The sequence below is a fragment of the Agelaius tricolor genome, unplaced genomic scaffold, assembly GCF_023055355.1.
Source record: "Agelaius tricolor isolate 1412-34295 unplaced genomic scaffold, bAgeTri1.0.p SCAF_6, whole genome shotgun sequence".
Taxonomy (NCBI): Eukaryota; Metazoa; Chordata; class Aves; order Passeriformes; family Icteridae; genus Agelaius; species Agelaius tricolor.
The window spans coordinates 14,360,650-14,376,830 of NW_027269266.1; the positions used below are offsets into that span (position 1 = coordinate 14,360,650).

At 39.8% G+C, this 16,181-nt stretch overlaps 1 protein-coding gene across 5 annotated transcripts in view; it reads left to right on the forward strand.

Annotated features, from left to right (window-relative positions):
* ABI1 (abl interactor 1) overlaps positions 1-16,181 on the forward strand; it is a 77,331-nt gene that overhangs the window by 49,137 nt on the left and 12,013 nt on the right. For all 5 annotated transcript variants that reach the window (XM_071428778.1, XM_071428774.1, XM_071428776.1 and 2 more), the window contains 4 exons: positions 9,635-9,649; positions 10,371-10,471; positions 13,619-13,759; positions 15,768-15,868. In XM_071428778.1, coding sequence (XP_071284879.1) covers positions 9,635-9,649; positions 10,371-10,471; positions 13,619-13,759; positions 15,768-15,868 — 358 coding nt within the window. The remainder of the gene's footprint in view (positions 1-9,634; positions 9,650-10,370; positions 10,472-13,618; positions 13,760-15,767; positions 15,869-16,181) is intronic.

A 16,181-nucleotide genomic window follows, 5' to 3' on the forward strand; every position in this document is an offset into this window, starting at 1 on the left:
CTGGTACTAAAATGTGTAGCTCCTTTATGGTAGGAAGGATTATGGGTGTGATATGCTCCCACATACAAACATTTCAGTAACATAATGGATTGTTTTACAGTGAGGGTTTTTTGAGCAATGTTTTCCTTACACTTGTGACTGTAAGTGACAGTCACAGTGTCAGGAAATAATGGCTCATGATCTTAGGCTAATGACTTGTCAAAAAACCATGACTGACTTTTAAAATTATCACTACTTCCTCCTCTGCCTTAAGTTATCACTGCCACTCAGTTTTTCTCAATAACTAAAGAAATAAAGGAAGTCATCTCTTATGGGGAAGTTGGCTGTTGGGGTTTTTTGGTAGGTGAACAGAAGAAAAAGGGGCAGCTAGTTTGCTTTTAAATCTCGGTGGCATTTGATGTCTACTTCCATTGGACAGCCTAACTTTCCTTTTCTCTAAATAAAAACTTTAGTAAAATAATGGCTACCTCTCTTGAAATGGTTGTAGTTGGAGTGAATTAATATAACACCATTTGCTCCCTGGTCATCTTTTTGTAAAAAATACTTTTGTATCCCTCTAGATCAGGTGTTCAAGGTCTATTCAGTTTGCAAGTGTCTTCTCTTGGATGGCATTAATTCAAAACCTGTGTATCCTCTAAAGGATAGCACATCCCTTGATGTGCTCTGGTCAGTGAGTTGTGCAGCTGTATCAGCCCATCATGTGTCCTTTGAATTACTGAGCTTGCTGAACGGATCTTTGGAATGACTTGGCACAGCAGAGACCAGGGAACCTCCTGCTTCATAGTAGCCCTCCAAATGTCCACAGGAGTCTAATTCCAACACAAGTTACAAAGCAGTTCTATACCATGACAGCTGTAGACTATGAATTAATGTAGTGACTTTAGACTACCTGATTTTTTTCATTTATAGGTGAACCTTTATTAAACCTGTAACCCAGGATTGTTTTTCAGTAATAAATGAAGCCAGTCTTGATAGATAAATCTTGTGTAGAAGCCTGACACAGACAGACGTGTTCTGAATTGCTATAAAATAGAAACACTCGAGTCAGAGAAACTGATGATTTTTCAGTACAGCCTGCATTTGAGGAGAATGTTCTACAAATAGAGAGTACAGAAATTCAATGTCAGGTCATTGGTTTCTGCATTTAAGTGCTCCAGGGATCAAGTGCTGTAGAAGACTTTAAAAGTCAAATAATTACTGTTAGTCTCTGAAATTGATGCTTTGCTGAACTACTTGTGTTATGCAGACTCAAAACAGGTTGTTTGATCCACAAAGGCTGAGGTTATTAAGTGTTAGCTGTTGCATCTTCCAATATCAGTATTTGCTTTTGGGAGTACTACTGCCCTTATTCATGTGACCCTTTTTTTTTAGTGGGTGCTGTTTACTCATTTCTAAGTAGTTCTTATGGAATGGTTTTGGTAAAGGGTTTTTTTGAAGATTAGTTGTTTATTCTATACTGAAAGCTTGGTCTTTTCAGAGGCAAAAAAGCCTCTAGTAATAACCAAATGGCCAACTCAATTACAAGACAGCTGCAAATTTTAGCTTGATATTGTTTCTTTGAGTGACTTGCCTAAGTCTGTTTTGCACCTGTCAAAGGCATGAAACAGTTGGTATTTTCTATGTAGACTTGTTCCACAAATGAAATAAACTGCCAGCCAGACGTCAGGTATGTAGTTCAAGGTGGCTGCCATTGTTAGAGACACTATTGAAAAGAGTGTGCTGAGTTAATGACACAATTAAATGTTTTAGCTGTCCTATTACTTGAGTTCCAAGAGTGTGACACACATCAAGGTTCTGACGGAAGTAGCTTACTTAGTCACCTAGATGTAGGCAGTGATGTTACCAGAAAATCAAACCAAAACAACTTCAGAAGCTGGATCAAGTCCTGTGGGAAGTCAGCACAAAGAAAGATGATGCTGAGAATCTGAGTTGCCTCTTGAATCTACAGTTAGGGGAGAACATACAATAAACTGAATTACAAACTTGTCTTGTCCAGAGTGTGGTCTTAAAAGATGCTTCAGTCTCTGTTAATTCTTATTTTCTTGAGCAAAGATTTTACCCCAAGTTGGACAGCAAAGTGTTCAATAAGGCCTTAGAAAGCATGTTTTTCTAGAGAAAAAGAAGTTTGAGGTCTGCTTAGAACAGTTGTCAGTTTGACTAACTTGCAGGTCCTTGAATGTTTTCTGTTGCACCAACTGTCAATAAGATACAGCACAACTCACATATTGGCATTTAGGTATTAAATAAAAATTGTGCAACACTTTGAAATCTGTAGATGACAATTTATTGCTGTTAGTGGGACTCTGTTCCAGTGTAGGATTTGATAAAGAAACATAAAGGAAAAATACAAGGAGGAGAAATTAAGGATATTGGATTCAACTGGATTTTACCCTGTTTCTGCTTTTATGTATTTAAATATTGATCCTAGGAAAAATGTTGTTTAAATATGCAGCATAATTTATAGGGTGATGCTGAATTGTTTCATATGGAAAGTGTAGATAAAAATAATGTCTCACAGAGTTAAATAATGAAATTAGGGAGGTGTGTGATCCTCAGGGTAAGTGCTCTCTTCACCATATGTCTTCCATCTGAGCAAATGCAAAACCACCTCGTGTGTATATTCACACTTCATTTTCTTTGTTTGTCTCTGCTTGTCGTGGCTGTGTAGCAAGGATGCAAAAGCAGATGCATGTGCTTCGGGCATGGAGAAGGGCTCTGCATGCCCCCCTGTGTCTCCCATGCATGCAGCAATTTCTGTGGGGGCAGGTGAGGGTGGAGGTGGCAGTGGTGGGTAAGCAGCTGCTCTCCATAGCAGTTTCCTCACTGATGGGAGACACTTCCTTGGAAGGCAGTGCTGTTCCTCCTCCAGCAGGATCTGGGTTGAAAAGCTTTTGTGGAGCATCCTAGGATCACAGGTGCTTTCTCCTTCAGCCTGAAACCTCCATGGCAGCCCCAAAGTGCCCCAGCTGTTGCACTCCCTGCTCCTTCCCTTTGCAGGGACCAATACAGACAATGTCTCCAAAAGTTGTTTTTTTTTTTTTTTTAAATATACATCCCTATGAAGCTGAGGCTGGCATCAGTCCAAATCACGAGGGCTTTTTAAGTTGGTTTGCTAGCAAGAAGGCTTTCTTTTGCATTACAAATATATGTTGATGGCTCCAAGAAACACACAGGGAGGCATTTTTGCTGGTCTGTTAAATGGTTGCTCAGCTGTCACCCTCAGGCATAGGGGAATGTAGCTAAAGTAATTCTTTGTAAACAAGAGTAAGTGTTGTCATCTACCTTCCTGTGTAGAGCTTGGTTCAAAATTATTAGGCAGAGGCTACTTTAACATTTCCTTCCTCCTCTTCTCCTTTTTTTTTTTTTTCTTTTGTGAAAGGAAAGAAAAAAATACTGTGCCAGCAAATAAATAGGTCAAACACAATTACTCATACAGAAAATCCTTAGTTTAAGAGCGGGGAGAAGGAGGAAGCTTTGGGAGTTGCCTTAAAAACCTTAAATTTCCACTTAAAAACCAAATTCAAATTGGCCTTTGAATTTATAATAATCTTCTTTTTGAATAGAAGGCAGGTGGAATTGCAGCAATTTGTAAAATGGCAGCTAAGTAGGAAATTGAAGTGATGATGCCTTATGGTTAAAGGCAGATAAAATGTTGAGTGCATGCCTAATTGAAACGCCCAATAGCTGTAATTGGATCAAGTTTATTTTATGGAACTAATAGTTCTTCAAAACCAAACTTCACTTGTGTATGAAGATTGATCCCTTTTCAGTTTTATTTTTAAGGAAAAAAATTGTAATTTTGTCACCATAAAGAAATTTTCATTTGGCACATGAAAGCTGTAAGAAGCTTTTGTGCCCAGAAACTTAAACAGGAGTTAATCATTCAGAAATCTTTCTCAAGCAAATGGAAGTTGGAAGGACTCCCTTAAAGTAGGGATTGGGTGAACTTGACAAGCACTAAGCTTAGAGAAGGGAGTCTTGTCTTACCCTTCTCAGCATGTCCTACTTGTCTGCAGTCCATGCTTATATCTGTGTCAGTGCAAAATGAAAATGCAGATGAGATGCTGATGGGAGGGTGAAAGGCTACCTAATCAAGCTTACTTACCCTTTAGGATAAGACTTTTTATGTGTAGCTGCTGGAATATTAAATTTTAAATAATTCACTCCAATAAAACCCAAGTGAGATAGAGATTCTGAGCTGGAGCTGCTGCTGCCTTTGTCCCCTTCCCAGCCTCTGTCAGACATTCACGCTTCAAAGGATGTCATGTTGCCAATTTCATTAATGTCACATCATCCCTCTGGGTCAGGCCAAACAGTAAATATTGCTGTAGGGTAAAGAATGCTTCTCTGGGGGAAAAAGGAACTTCCTGTTGCCAACTCTAATGACTCTGTTGTGAGTGTTAACACTGTGTGCTTTCCATAGGGCACTTGCTACTGGCAAGTCAGAAGTGTGCCCAGTGTCATCTGATATAATGTAGGTTTCAAGCCTTTCAGCTTGCAAAAGAAACTTAACACTTTGAGGTCTCTTTATTTTCTAATTTTTTTTTATGCTAGTCTTACTTTATTGTAGTTAGATTCAATGTCACCAACTCAACTGAAAAATCTTGAACATTTTAAAAGCAGGAATCTAGGTATCTTTCTCTGAACAAGACTCATGAGTGCTGAGAGGACAATGTTATGTTTGTCTATCATCCACAACAGGTTTTTGTATGCTAATTCTTTTTAATTGGAAAGTTAAACAAAAAAAAAAAAAAAAGGAAAAAAAGGAAAAAAAAGAAAGAAGAGAGAAGCAATACTGAAAAAATACGTCTGGTTGCTGTTAACAAAGACTGATGACTAGGTTGCAAATATTAGCAGGAGAGGTTAAATTTCCCTGAAGAGAGAGTTACCTACATATGTTCAATTTTTAAAGAAATACTAATTTAAAACCTGCCTTTCCTGAAAATAGTCTGCTTTACTACAGACTATAAGGAAATATAGACATTCTGATAAGAAAATTGACACAGGCGTAATTTCTTTAAAAACTGCACAAAACTAGTGTGGCAGAAGTGTTTTACCCTGAGTCTGACACCCATATACAATCTGCCAGCTGAACATCTTTGATTGCATATTCTACCAAACTCTGTATCTTGATTTCTGTAAGGAAACCATGTTCTAGGCTTGGTACTTTATCATTTCCTCAGGCAATCCCTACCTTCACATACAGGCACCTTTCCAGCTTCTGGTTTTTTTTGCTCTGTCATCATGTCATATTTCAGAACTGCCTCACCAATGAGAGAAGAGGCAATCTTGTGCAAAATTGCCTTCCTGCACACACACAATAGCATTTCTAAAGGTCTTTTGGCAGCTACCTTTTTGTAGGGCCGTTCTCCCATGACTCATAAAGGAAGTACCTTTTTAAGTAAAAGGGAAGTTGACTAAAGAGTCAGGAGTGACCAAGTGGGGTTTTTTTCTGTTGTGGTTGACAGCTGTGATTATTGGTCAAAGATAACCTGTCTTAGGCTGAATATTGCTTTTACAGACCCCATGGATAAAAGTTTCAAGTTTGCCAGATAATTACTATTAATGGACATCAGACTGGTACACTTTAAACCCTTGTTTCCATTGAAGAGCATTTATATTGGGTGGTCTTTAATGACCTCTTTCAGTCATCCTAGATATGGCAGGATGAAGAGTGAAATTGGCTCTTTAAATTCAGGAGTCAGAGAAATAATGACTGAATACAGCAGGGGAAGTACAACCTGCATAGAGATTTGAAGTTTTTGCACTCTGAAATTGTAGAGTTCATAGCTGAAATGTGCAGGAGAAACTTGCTGAATACCAGCATGATAAGGATTTTGCTTCTGTGTGCAGGTGGTCTTTTGTGTCCTTACAGATAAATTTGCTCACATAAGTGAGTTACTTGCAATCATCCCTACACCTAGTTTTCCAAGCACAGTTTATAGCTCAAATGATAGATTTATAGTTCCCTGAATCATGACTAATGTTCCCCCATGACCTGTTACTTGGCATGAAAACTATTAAAAACCATTAAATTGCTGCCTTCTGAGGCCAGCCAGTGGAGTCCCTTGATGTCTTGACATCCTCTGACTACCAGTGGCTACTTTTGATCTCCTCACACCCTTTTCATGCCAATCTTGGTCTTGTCCCTTTGACCTCAGGTATAGCAATCTGCAGTACTGCCTTTGGCAGCAGGTGTTTTTGTACTCTTCAGACCACCAGAACTGAGTATGCTGGAACTGCCAAAAGAGTTGCCTTAAGCAAATAAGTCTCTTGGTACTAGCAGTCATTACTTGCCCTTGCAAACCCACAGCTGAAGTTCTAAAGTCCAGGTGCTTTGAATTCCTGGCATGAGTTACAGGAGCAGCCTCAATTTTGGCTTTGATAAATGCCTTGCATGGCTGTTGCAAACACCTGTTCTGCCTGTTGCTTTAATTGCTTTGCTCCTTTCCAGCCCATTGCTGGCTCTCAGTCCTAGGCCAGCCTGCTCTCCCATGCTGTCCAAACCCTATGGATGTGTCACTGCCCTAGTTGTAACATTTTGGAAATGAGCAGCATTGACTCTTATTTCTCAAACCTGAGGTTGTGGTTTCTTTCTCCTAGTTTTGTGAACAGCCCTTAAAGCTTTATCCAGGACAGCCACATGCTTGTTGGGTTTTCCCTGGAAAGGCAAGATTTTCCTGCTTGCTTCCTTAAAACGTCATCTGCTGTATCATTGCAAGAAACCCCAACCAATACTGCTGCCTATCCTGTTTCCTTTCTGGGAACATCCTGGTCTGCTAGTTCTCACCCTCAGCATCACAAGCATCCCCAGCAAGCCTACAAACTGTTTTTATTCTGATGTGTGTCACCCAGGATGCTGGTACTGGGTTGAGAACTGTCTCCTGTGTGTGCAGTAATACAAGTAGCAGGAGGAGAAGGGAATCATGCTCCTCTCAGCTTCTGCTGGAGTTCTCAGTAATGCTCTTCATTTGACTAAGCTTTTTCCATTTTACACCTCCTGTCTCTTATTTTATACCCTCTCAGAACAGTCTCTTCCCTCTTCAAGCTGTGAACTGTGTGCATGCTACCCTTCTCCTCCTCATGCCCTGCATGTCCCTCCTTCCTGGCTCTGACCTTCCTGGTACTGATCAGGCACTTGGTGATGGTCATGTCCTCCCAACAGGCTGGCTGCCCTAGAGGCATTTGTAGAGAGATGCTTGCATATACATTAAGCACCTACCTGCCACTCTTGTAGGTTTTCTGCTGCCTTTTTTCACCTTCTTCTTCAAATCACACTGAGTCTAGACCCTGCTGCATAAACTGTTCTCAATTCCAGGCAGGTTTTTTAATTGCTTGGAAAGCATCACATTTGGTTTTCAGACCAAGAAATACAGCAATGTTGACCTAATAAGCTCAGCCAATAAGTAAAAAAAAAAAGTATCCTCCTAATTAATTAGCTTGTTAACCATGATTAAATAGCCATATGGTTCATATTGCTTTGGTTCATTTGCTTCCCCCGCTTACTTAGGTCTTTTGGATCAGGAGTTGCTTTCCCTTGTGAATCCCAGTTCCTTTTGTGTTCTGGCCTTCTATTTTCCTGCCTCTATAACTCTTGTCAACAACAGAGAGGACATCTACAGACCTTTTTACATATAGAAAGCAGTATGACAACAGTTTCTAATTCTTCTGAACAATCATGTGTATATCTGTATAGTGTTTAACTGATAGCAAAAGAGATGAAGCTCACCTGCTGTAGTCCTAGAGAGAGGAATAAAGGTCAAGAGCTGTTGGACTTCAGATAAATGTTTGGTGTACTTAGCAGTAGAAAGGTTTGAAATAAGAGGAAGATTAAGGGAATCATTGCTCAATGTTGATATTCATAGTGTCACTGCAGTGGAGACAGAATACAACAGGGATTAGGAGGGGGATGGAAGGTACTCACCATAAATGCTGAGTGACACTGCACATGGGAAGGAAAGGAAGGAAGCTTTTTGCTTTTTTTTGAGGCAGGCAAATTTAGTAGTAGTGGCTGGATAAGAAACCATGCCACCCTTCCTTTTAAGCCTTCCAAAAGATTTTGAGCTATGTCTGCTGGGGAAGGACAGAACCAAGAGTTCCTTTTTTTGGCCTCCTTTAACAAATTCCTTGTATTATGCCATTGCTGTTGGCAGCTGGTGAAGTAAGGGGAAGGGTCATATATTCCTGTGAGAAGAGAAAGCAAATTTCATTGCTAAAGGCCTGTTTTAAAAATACACTACTTGGGAGAGTACTCTGGCATCTTGGGAACTGAATCTGCATGTTTATCCATAAAATGAGTATGTGGGGACAGAGGTGGTTTAAATGCCTGTGAACTCTGTTGATGAACTTTTGCCCAGGCTGGGAGTAAATGGGTTGACCTTCAAATTTACTTACCAGAGCTAAACTTTTTACTCTGAATTTTGGAACAGGATTTATGTTTCTATTCTTGTAATATGAATAATGTAAGGGCAGTGGCTTTCAACCTCATTTGATTGGTAAACCAAACTTTTTCAACTGTAAGCTAGCTGTTTTTCATTGGTTTTGCAGACCCTGTCAGAAGTCTCAAATGCATGTTTTCTGTGTTACATGTTTTAATTACTTTTTTTTTTTACTGAGTTAATGGATGCCTTTACACTAGTCTGTGTTTCCTGGAGGAGGAGAAGATGCAAACTCACAGTTTGAAATGTTCTGCCTGAGAAGGCTTGTTCTGGAAGTAACAGTTTAATTCCAAACAGCCTCAAAAAAAGCATTGGGATTGTTTTGGTTTGGGTATTTGTATTTACCTTCTTTTTTTTTTTAAACTGGTGAAATTAACCCTTTCAAAAATATGAACGCCTATCCCCCTGACCCATGCTCCCCTGACCCCCTTGCTCCCCCCAAAAATGAGAGAACTTGGCTTGAGGTTATTTAAAATGTTACATTTTCCTCACAAGGCCGAGTTTTGATATTTTTTTCCTCTGCAATCACAAAGGCTGTTAAAATGATACAGTGGAGTCATATAATGACTTGATTCTAGGAGCTAAAATTTCAGAAAAACAATCATTATATCCCTGCCAAAACAGTTTTGAGCAGCCAGTGTTGTGCTGGCTTGAATCAGATTTCAATCAATAAACCAGAGGTGAAAGGCACTGCTGCTCATCCTGTTTAAAAATTCCCTTTTCTTTATTTTCCATTCAATGCAGCAGCTAGGATTTCTTGAAAACATATGGAGGTTAAGTGTAAAAGCAACAGGCCTGTCAGTTCTTTGCATATTGCTGAAACTGTGGTTTTGTGAACGAATTCTTAAGTGCATATTGCCATTGAAATAGCACTGATGTGGTTTTGGGCTTGAATGGTCAGCAGAGGGCTTTTCAACCCTTTACTGCCCATGAGGAACCTGGCAGACATATCTGGCAAAGCTTAGCTAAACTTAATTTTGACACGAGTGCTTTTCCTGTGGTCACTTGGTCAGACACCGAATTTTCAATAACTGACATAGCAGAATCTCTCTTAGTGTACTGGGATGAGCTAATTATCAGTAGACACGAATGATTTCTTTAAAATGTAATTATCTTTAGTTTAACCTGTCATATCAGTTGTGATGGATCTGCCATTAATTTCTACCTTTTTCCCCCCCTTTTTTGCCAACGTTAAGTGGCTAAAAGCCAAGGTAAGAAGTGTTATTTCTCCTTTGACCCACAGTGCCTCATGTGACTGATAGTAGAGGCTGCAGAGCCATTAAAACTGAAAACTAGCGCTCTCTTACACTCTCTTCTGCTTTCCATAGGATATCTAGATTAAACATGCTATACTTTTTTTTTCATTTACAGCATTTAGCGTGTCAATATATCTGTGATACATTGACATCTGCATTTATACATAGATACATTAATTTCTCTAACACATTTAGTGCTTTGCTCTGAATTCAGTAGATGCCTTGATTCCCTTCACTTACATTTTTTGCAGGAGACTTCCCAGACAACCTGAATGACTCTGCTAGTCATATAGCAGGGGCAGATTGAGAAATTCTGGGGCATGCTGGCTGTATTTTACAGTCAGTGTTAAAGTTTGATTTAAATTATTAACATCTGAATGACAATGAATACAAATGTGGCTTCCCTTTAAGGAAAAAAATGATAGAAGACATTTGTGCATGAACTTGTCAATTGCCTACCTTTCTGATGTCTGTTGTTAATTAATAGTGAAAATAACATTAAGCTTGTGTTTAGACTCTTTGTATTTACTGGTGTCTGTCTCGTGTGTAGCTGAAACTTGTTGTTTGACAGCTGTCTGGGAATTCTCACTTCATATTCTTACACTTGAAAAAAAAAAGCTGTCAGTAATAGAGCTGCACTGTTATAAAAATAAAATCATGTTTTCCCTTATTTCAGCATGGAAATAACCAGCCTGCAAGAACTGGCACCTTGTCAAGAACAAATCCGCCTACACAAAAACCACCAAGTCCTCCCATGTCAGGCCGGGGAACTCTGGGGTAAGAATGGACTAGCTGGTCCCTCCTGTGTAATAGAAATTTTTAATTGTGCCAGTGTTGGTGTTTCTTAAATTCATGGATAGATGGAAATTCTGGTTGCCTTTAGCAAAAAAAAAAAAAATCACAGTATCCCTTTCTGTATGAACTCCTTCAGCTGCATTGGCTCTGTTTTCAGGATGACTGCAAGAATTTTTTTCACAGGGAAAGATTTAATATGAATATGGATAAATGAGGAGGCTATTATTATTTCTGAATTTTGGGAAGAAATCCTTATTGACAGAAACAAATCTTAAAGTTTTAGCTTCAGTGGGGGAAGGACTTTACTCATAAAGTTCTTGTCTACTCATTTCTTAATATTAGAAGAGCTATGAAGTGGCTGTTTGTGCTGTAGTTGTTGCATTATCTAAGCAAAATTTATGGCATTGTGAACACAGTGGCAACATCGATTCTTGCTGGCTTGTGCGTTTTCATTTTTAACTTAAATGAGGAAGGATTTTGCTATTCCCAAGTCCCACTGTGAGCAGAGTTCCCTGCATCTGTTTTGCTGCTGTGGACCTGTGGGGAGTGAAATCTGCTTATCTTGGTGTGCCAGCAAGTAGTTGTTCCTGGAGACCAAAACTTTAATACTTGAGAAGCTCAGTGCACGTGCCATATGGTTTTGTCCAACTGTGCAACATCTTCCAAAAGGCATCCTAAATGACCTTCTACTTGTTTGTCACACTCAGCCTTCTCCTTATACTGTGGGGGACTGAGGCACTGTAAAGGTGGCTGGCATGGTTGTAGTGGCTTCAGGTATGTTGTCTCAGAGAGGCAGGAAGCTGGAAAAATGAGGAGTACTGAGATGGAGCAGGGTGGAGATCAGGAGCAATGGTCCAGGAAAACTAGAAGCAGCAACTCCTTGTTGAGGACTGAGTGATTTTTAATCCCTATTTGATGCTTTGGTGGTAGCATTTGCTGTATACTCCACAGAGAAATTAACCTAGAGGTTTCCTCAGCACGTTTTCTGAAAATTCCCATTGCTCAAGGGCATGAAATCAGTATTACAATTGTGTCTCTTATCCCAGCTGAGAGAGTTGTTTATCAGTTCTGGGAACCTGGGTAGCACTTTCATGTCCTCTTGGATGCTTGCTAGTGAAACAGGAGCGTTGATGTACTGGTGAGCTGCCTCTCTCAGTACTCCCCCCTGAACAAGCCCGAGCTGTTTGGTTGCCTTGGCTGATGCCTGATAAGGATTAATCAGCTGAATGTCATTTCCAGATGAGCTTGACAAGTGGCAGCAGTTGGCTGAGGGGGAGGAATAATGTGGGTTTGTAAGAGAGATTTCTATCTGCCCTTCTTGTTCAGGAAGTACAGTTCTTGTCTTGAGCAGCCGTGTTCTGCCAAGGCATGAAATATCACAGGCATGACTTACCCTAATTTATGCAGAAAAAAATCGCTAGAAACCGCAAGGATGCTACTCTGCTCCCTTTGATCCAGCAAACAGAGATAAGTATGCAAAACCAGAATGAGCTTAGTGTGCAGCATTGGTCATTAGTTGCTGCCTGTTGTGCAGCTTGTCCCTCCAGGGCAGGACTATCTAAAGGGAGTCCTGCATGGAAATGTGAAAAAGTGAAAAGCAAAAGGGGATGAAGTAAGCAGGGGTCTCTTCACAGGACCAGAGAGAGATTGTGGAAATCATTGGGTGCTCTGGTTTGAAGTACCATGGAAGAATAAGTGAATTGCTGGAAGTGGATGTAGTGGGAGTAGTTCAAGTCATTCCTTGAGGGTCCTGGAGCAAAGCAAGGCTCTGGGCTCCCTATAGCTCTCCCTGGTGGCAAGGGCTCCCAGCATGACCCTGAAACATTGGAGGACAGTGAGGTGGGGAGCTCTGAACAGTCTTTGATCTGTAACAGTTCTTCATCTTCCATCTATAACAATTTATTATTAAAACCTGTTAAAGAAAAAAGTGGAAATACTGTAACTGTTTCCAGATACTGTGGTGTTTGTAAATTAACTTGTCTATATGAAGAACTCTAGATGATTTTAATATGCAGGGTGTCACCACCTATAGATCTGCCAAAAGAGATCAGTTGTCAAAAAAAGAAGAAATTTATTCTGGTTGTAAGCAGTAGAGATCTAAAGACTACCAAATAAAAATGATAAACAGGGAAGACTGTTACTGTGCTTCCAACTGAAATAACCTTGAAAAAGTAAGTCTAGTACTGTTGCTTTTCATACTGTAGAGAGAAAGTCAGTAAGTTTCTTAAAATGCCAGGAAGCTGTATAACTTAGCAACTCTGTTATAACCAGTAATTGAACAAATTATTAAAAGCCAGCAGTTCAGTATTTTTGGTTTTGCTTAGCTCTGGTGCATTGCCAAATTCTGTGTTTTGCAATGGACCTGTCAGTTAGTGCTGAGAACTGAAGAGCTGTGTGATTCAGTGCAATAAATGCGCTGTTCTTACGGCAGTAATGGGTCTGGTAAATACATCTCGAAAGATCTCTGTTATATTTCTGACTTGATGCAGCCTGCTCAGTTGGAGTTCTCTGGGCTTTGCTTTCTTGGGGCACAAAATGGAGACAATGAAGCTCATCTATGAGGCACTTTCAGATCTGCTTATGTGAGATGAGGTTGCTTGATTACTGTGTGAAGCAGTGCTCCTAGGAGAAGTCCTGGTGATTGAAATGTCACTTGTTCTGTGAATCTTGATTCAGCCTTGCTCATGTCTTAATGAGATGAATACCTTTAGCCAAGAATACTTTTGGAAAGGATTCTGATGGCAAGGGAAAGGGGGGAGGGAAGAAGAGATTAGTACAGCGGAAATTTGTCATGTCCTGACAGTTTACCCAGAGTGTTATGCAGATGTAGCTATTGTGTGTTAGGTTGCTCAAATAATGTATTTCAGGTGGATAGTTTAGTTTTGGCTTTTTTGACCAGTCTATATGCTGTAGGACAACTTGTATGGATCTATGTAAGAGTACTTTGAGCTGTTGAGTGTGACCTGTCTACCCTGCCCGTTGGAATTTTACTATTTCACAGTGAGGGTCACTGCCATGATCTTTAACAAAAAATTTAGAAAGCAAATGGATTTACAACTTCACTTATTTATCTTTTTAATCTTCTGTTTCTTTATCTTTCTTTCTTCAAATCTTTTTTTCCTTGACCAGACGAAATACTCCTTACAAAACCCTGGAGCCAGTCAAACCGCCAACAGTCCCGAATGATTACATGACCAGCCCTGCCAGGCTGGGCAGCCAGCACAGTCCAGGCAGGACAGCTTCCTTGAACCAGAGACCACGAACACACAGGTAGGCTGTTTGACACAGTAACTCTCTCCTGCCTAGCAAGGCAATGCTTACTAAGTCACAGAAAAGCCTTGAAGCTTTATGCCTCTTGGCTTTTTGTTGAAAAGCGAAAAGGTGAGTTATTCTACCACTGCATCAGCGAAGCTTTACTGCATTGCTGACTTCCTAACATGAAGAAGTGCCTTCATATTCAATATTCTGAGTGTAGCTTTTTAAAACTTGTTATTTTCTTCTTGGATTGCAAGGCTAAATGTTTCTCTGAGTCTCTTGAGTGAGTTCATTTTTTTTCAATTTGATTTTTATCACAGGCTTCAAACTGCAGGGGAAAAAACAGATCAAAGAATTCAATTTAGTTAAAAGGTTACCTTGTATTTTAGAGAGCTTCTTTCTTAATATTTTTCTTATCTTAAAAACTCCCAGTAGGCAGTTAAACATGGTAGGTCACTAACAGGGACTGAGAGAGTATTTTAGACACAGTTGGTGATATGAAATGCTGTCAGACTTAAATAATTTCTAAATGTCGCTGCATGAGGATCTCGTTAGTCTGTTTAGCTGGCTACTGTGAATGCTCCTCACTCCCATCTCACAAGATCTTCTTTTATGTAGGCTGCAGTTAGAAATTCAGCTGCAACCATGGTGACAAGATCAAGGTCTTCAGCAGACAGAACACTAATTTTGAAGGAATTATCTTGGCTTCCATTTCAGATCACTGATTTTCTTTTTTGTAATGTTATTTTCTAAAGAGATATATTTGAATGGTTTGCACTTGACTCTTGACTGATTTATAGCTATGCAGGAGTGGTAAATAAACTAGAACTTCACTGAGTACTCTTAATTAATATGGAGGAACTAAAATGAAGTTTTGGCTTAAAAACATCTTATGTGATTAGTTACCTTTACATTATCCATTTAATGCATAGAAATTCAAGAGTTAAACTAAGGAGTGGTCTTAGATACAAATAAGGATAGATTCTGCCTGAATTTTGATTCTTTTTCATTTCCTTCTAAGAAAATAAATGTTACAGCCTCCAAAGACATGTCTAGAAATGTTATCCAATAGTTTACTATGTTTTGCATTGCTGGCCTCTGATTTGCATATCACATAACATTAGTTAGACAAATTTTGAGCTGGCTGTACTGTTAGCTTTCAGACTGTCTTAGAAACAAACTTACACATAAGCATGGGTAGTGGGGAGTGTTACATACACAGAAAATTAAGCACACCATGCCCCATACCCCTCCCCAGGTGGTTCATCATATCCATTCTCAGTTGAAAACGTAGCAATCTAAACTTCTGCTCTGAGTAGAGGAAATGTTCCTTCAGCTGACAGCATAATTAATCTTAAATAATTATTTAGAGTTTAGCCATGAAGTCTTCCAGCCCCAGCATACTACTTTCAATTATTGCAAGGCCCCTGAACTACTCCTGCAGTTGTTACTCCATTGCCTAGAACTTGCATGGTTGATTACCTTTTAATTTCTTGAAGCATTTAATTGCACATTTTATTCATAGTGATGTTTATCAGCTTAGCTAATTCCATTTATTAGGAATGTAATGCATCCAGACTTTATTATCTGTATGCAATTGTAGGTGAAGACAGAGACATTTAATAGGAAGTTTTTCAACAGTCTGTAATTGAGTTAGTTAGGCTGGAAGAGCTCACACAAGAAGTGTGACTGTTGACATGCTTTTGTAGGAGATGCTCATACTTGTGTTTTTCTTGTGCAGTGGTGTTGTCGCCTTATTGTAAATCTTCTATACCTTCTGGGTGATTTCTCATGGGCAGCTCCTCACAGCACTAACTCCTTCTTCACAGCACAGCCAACAAACTCCAACTCTCTCCTCATCCAGCTAACCCACTCTTTAGTAGCACTTGTCTTCTTATTGGACACAGCTGTGGCCTATTAAGGGCAGGGCTGTTCCTAATCTTTGGTCATTAGTGCAGCTGCAACTCCTCAGGTATGAGACTACCTTCTGCACTATTTTCTTACATTCTATCCTTGCACACAGTGGCAGCAGTGGAGGAAGTGGCAGCCGGGAGAACAGTGGCAGCAGCAGTATTGGCATTCCCATTGCCGTGCCTACCCCGTCACCGCCAACCATCGGGCCAGGTATGTGGGACTCCTTCCTGCTGGCTGCAGCCTGCCTGCTGCTTCCTTGTGTTTGCACAGGGACTGTCACTGAACGTGATGGGGTACAAACTGTCCTGAAGTACAGTCCTACTCAGGAAATCACTTAGGAGTGCTGAGTGATGTCTAAAGTTTTAATTCTTTACCAGGAGTAGTTAGTTCAGTCAGTTACTGAATAATGGATGAGTAAAATACTTTTGCTGCTCCATGTTTTTACAAGGCAATCAAGGGTGTACAAGAGGAGTAAAAGGCAAATGTATCCTTTAAAAGCTTAACTGTAATTTTGAATGTGTCT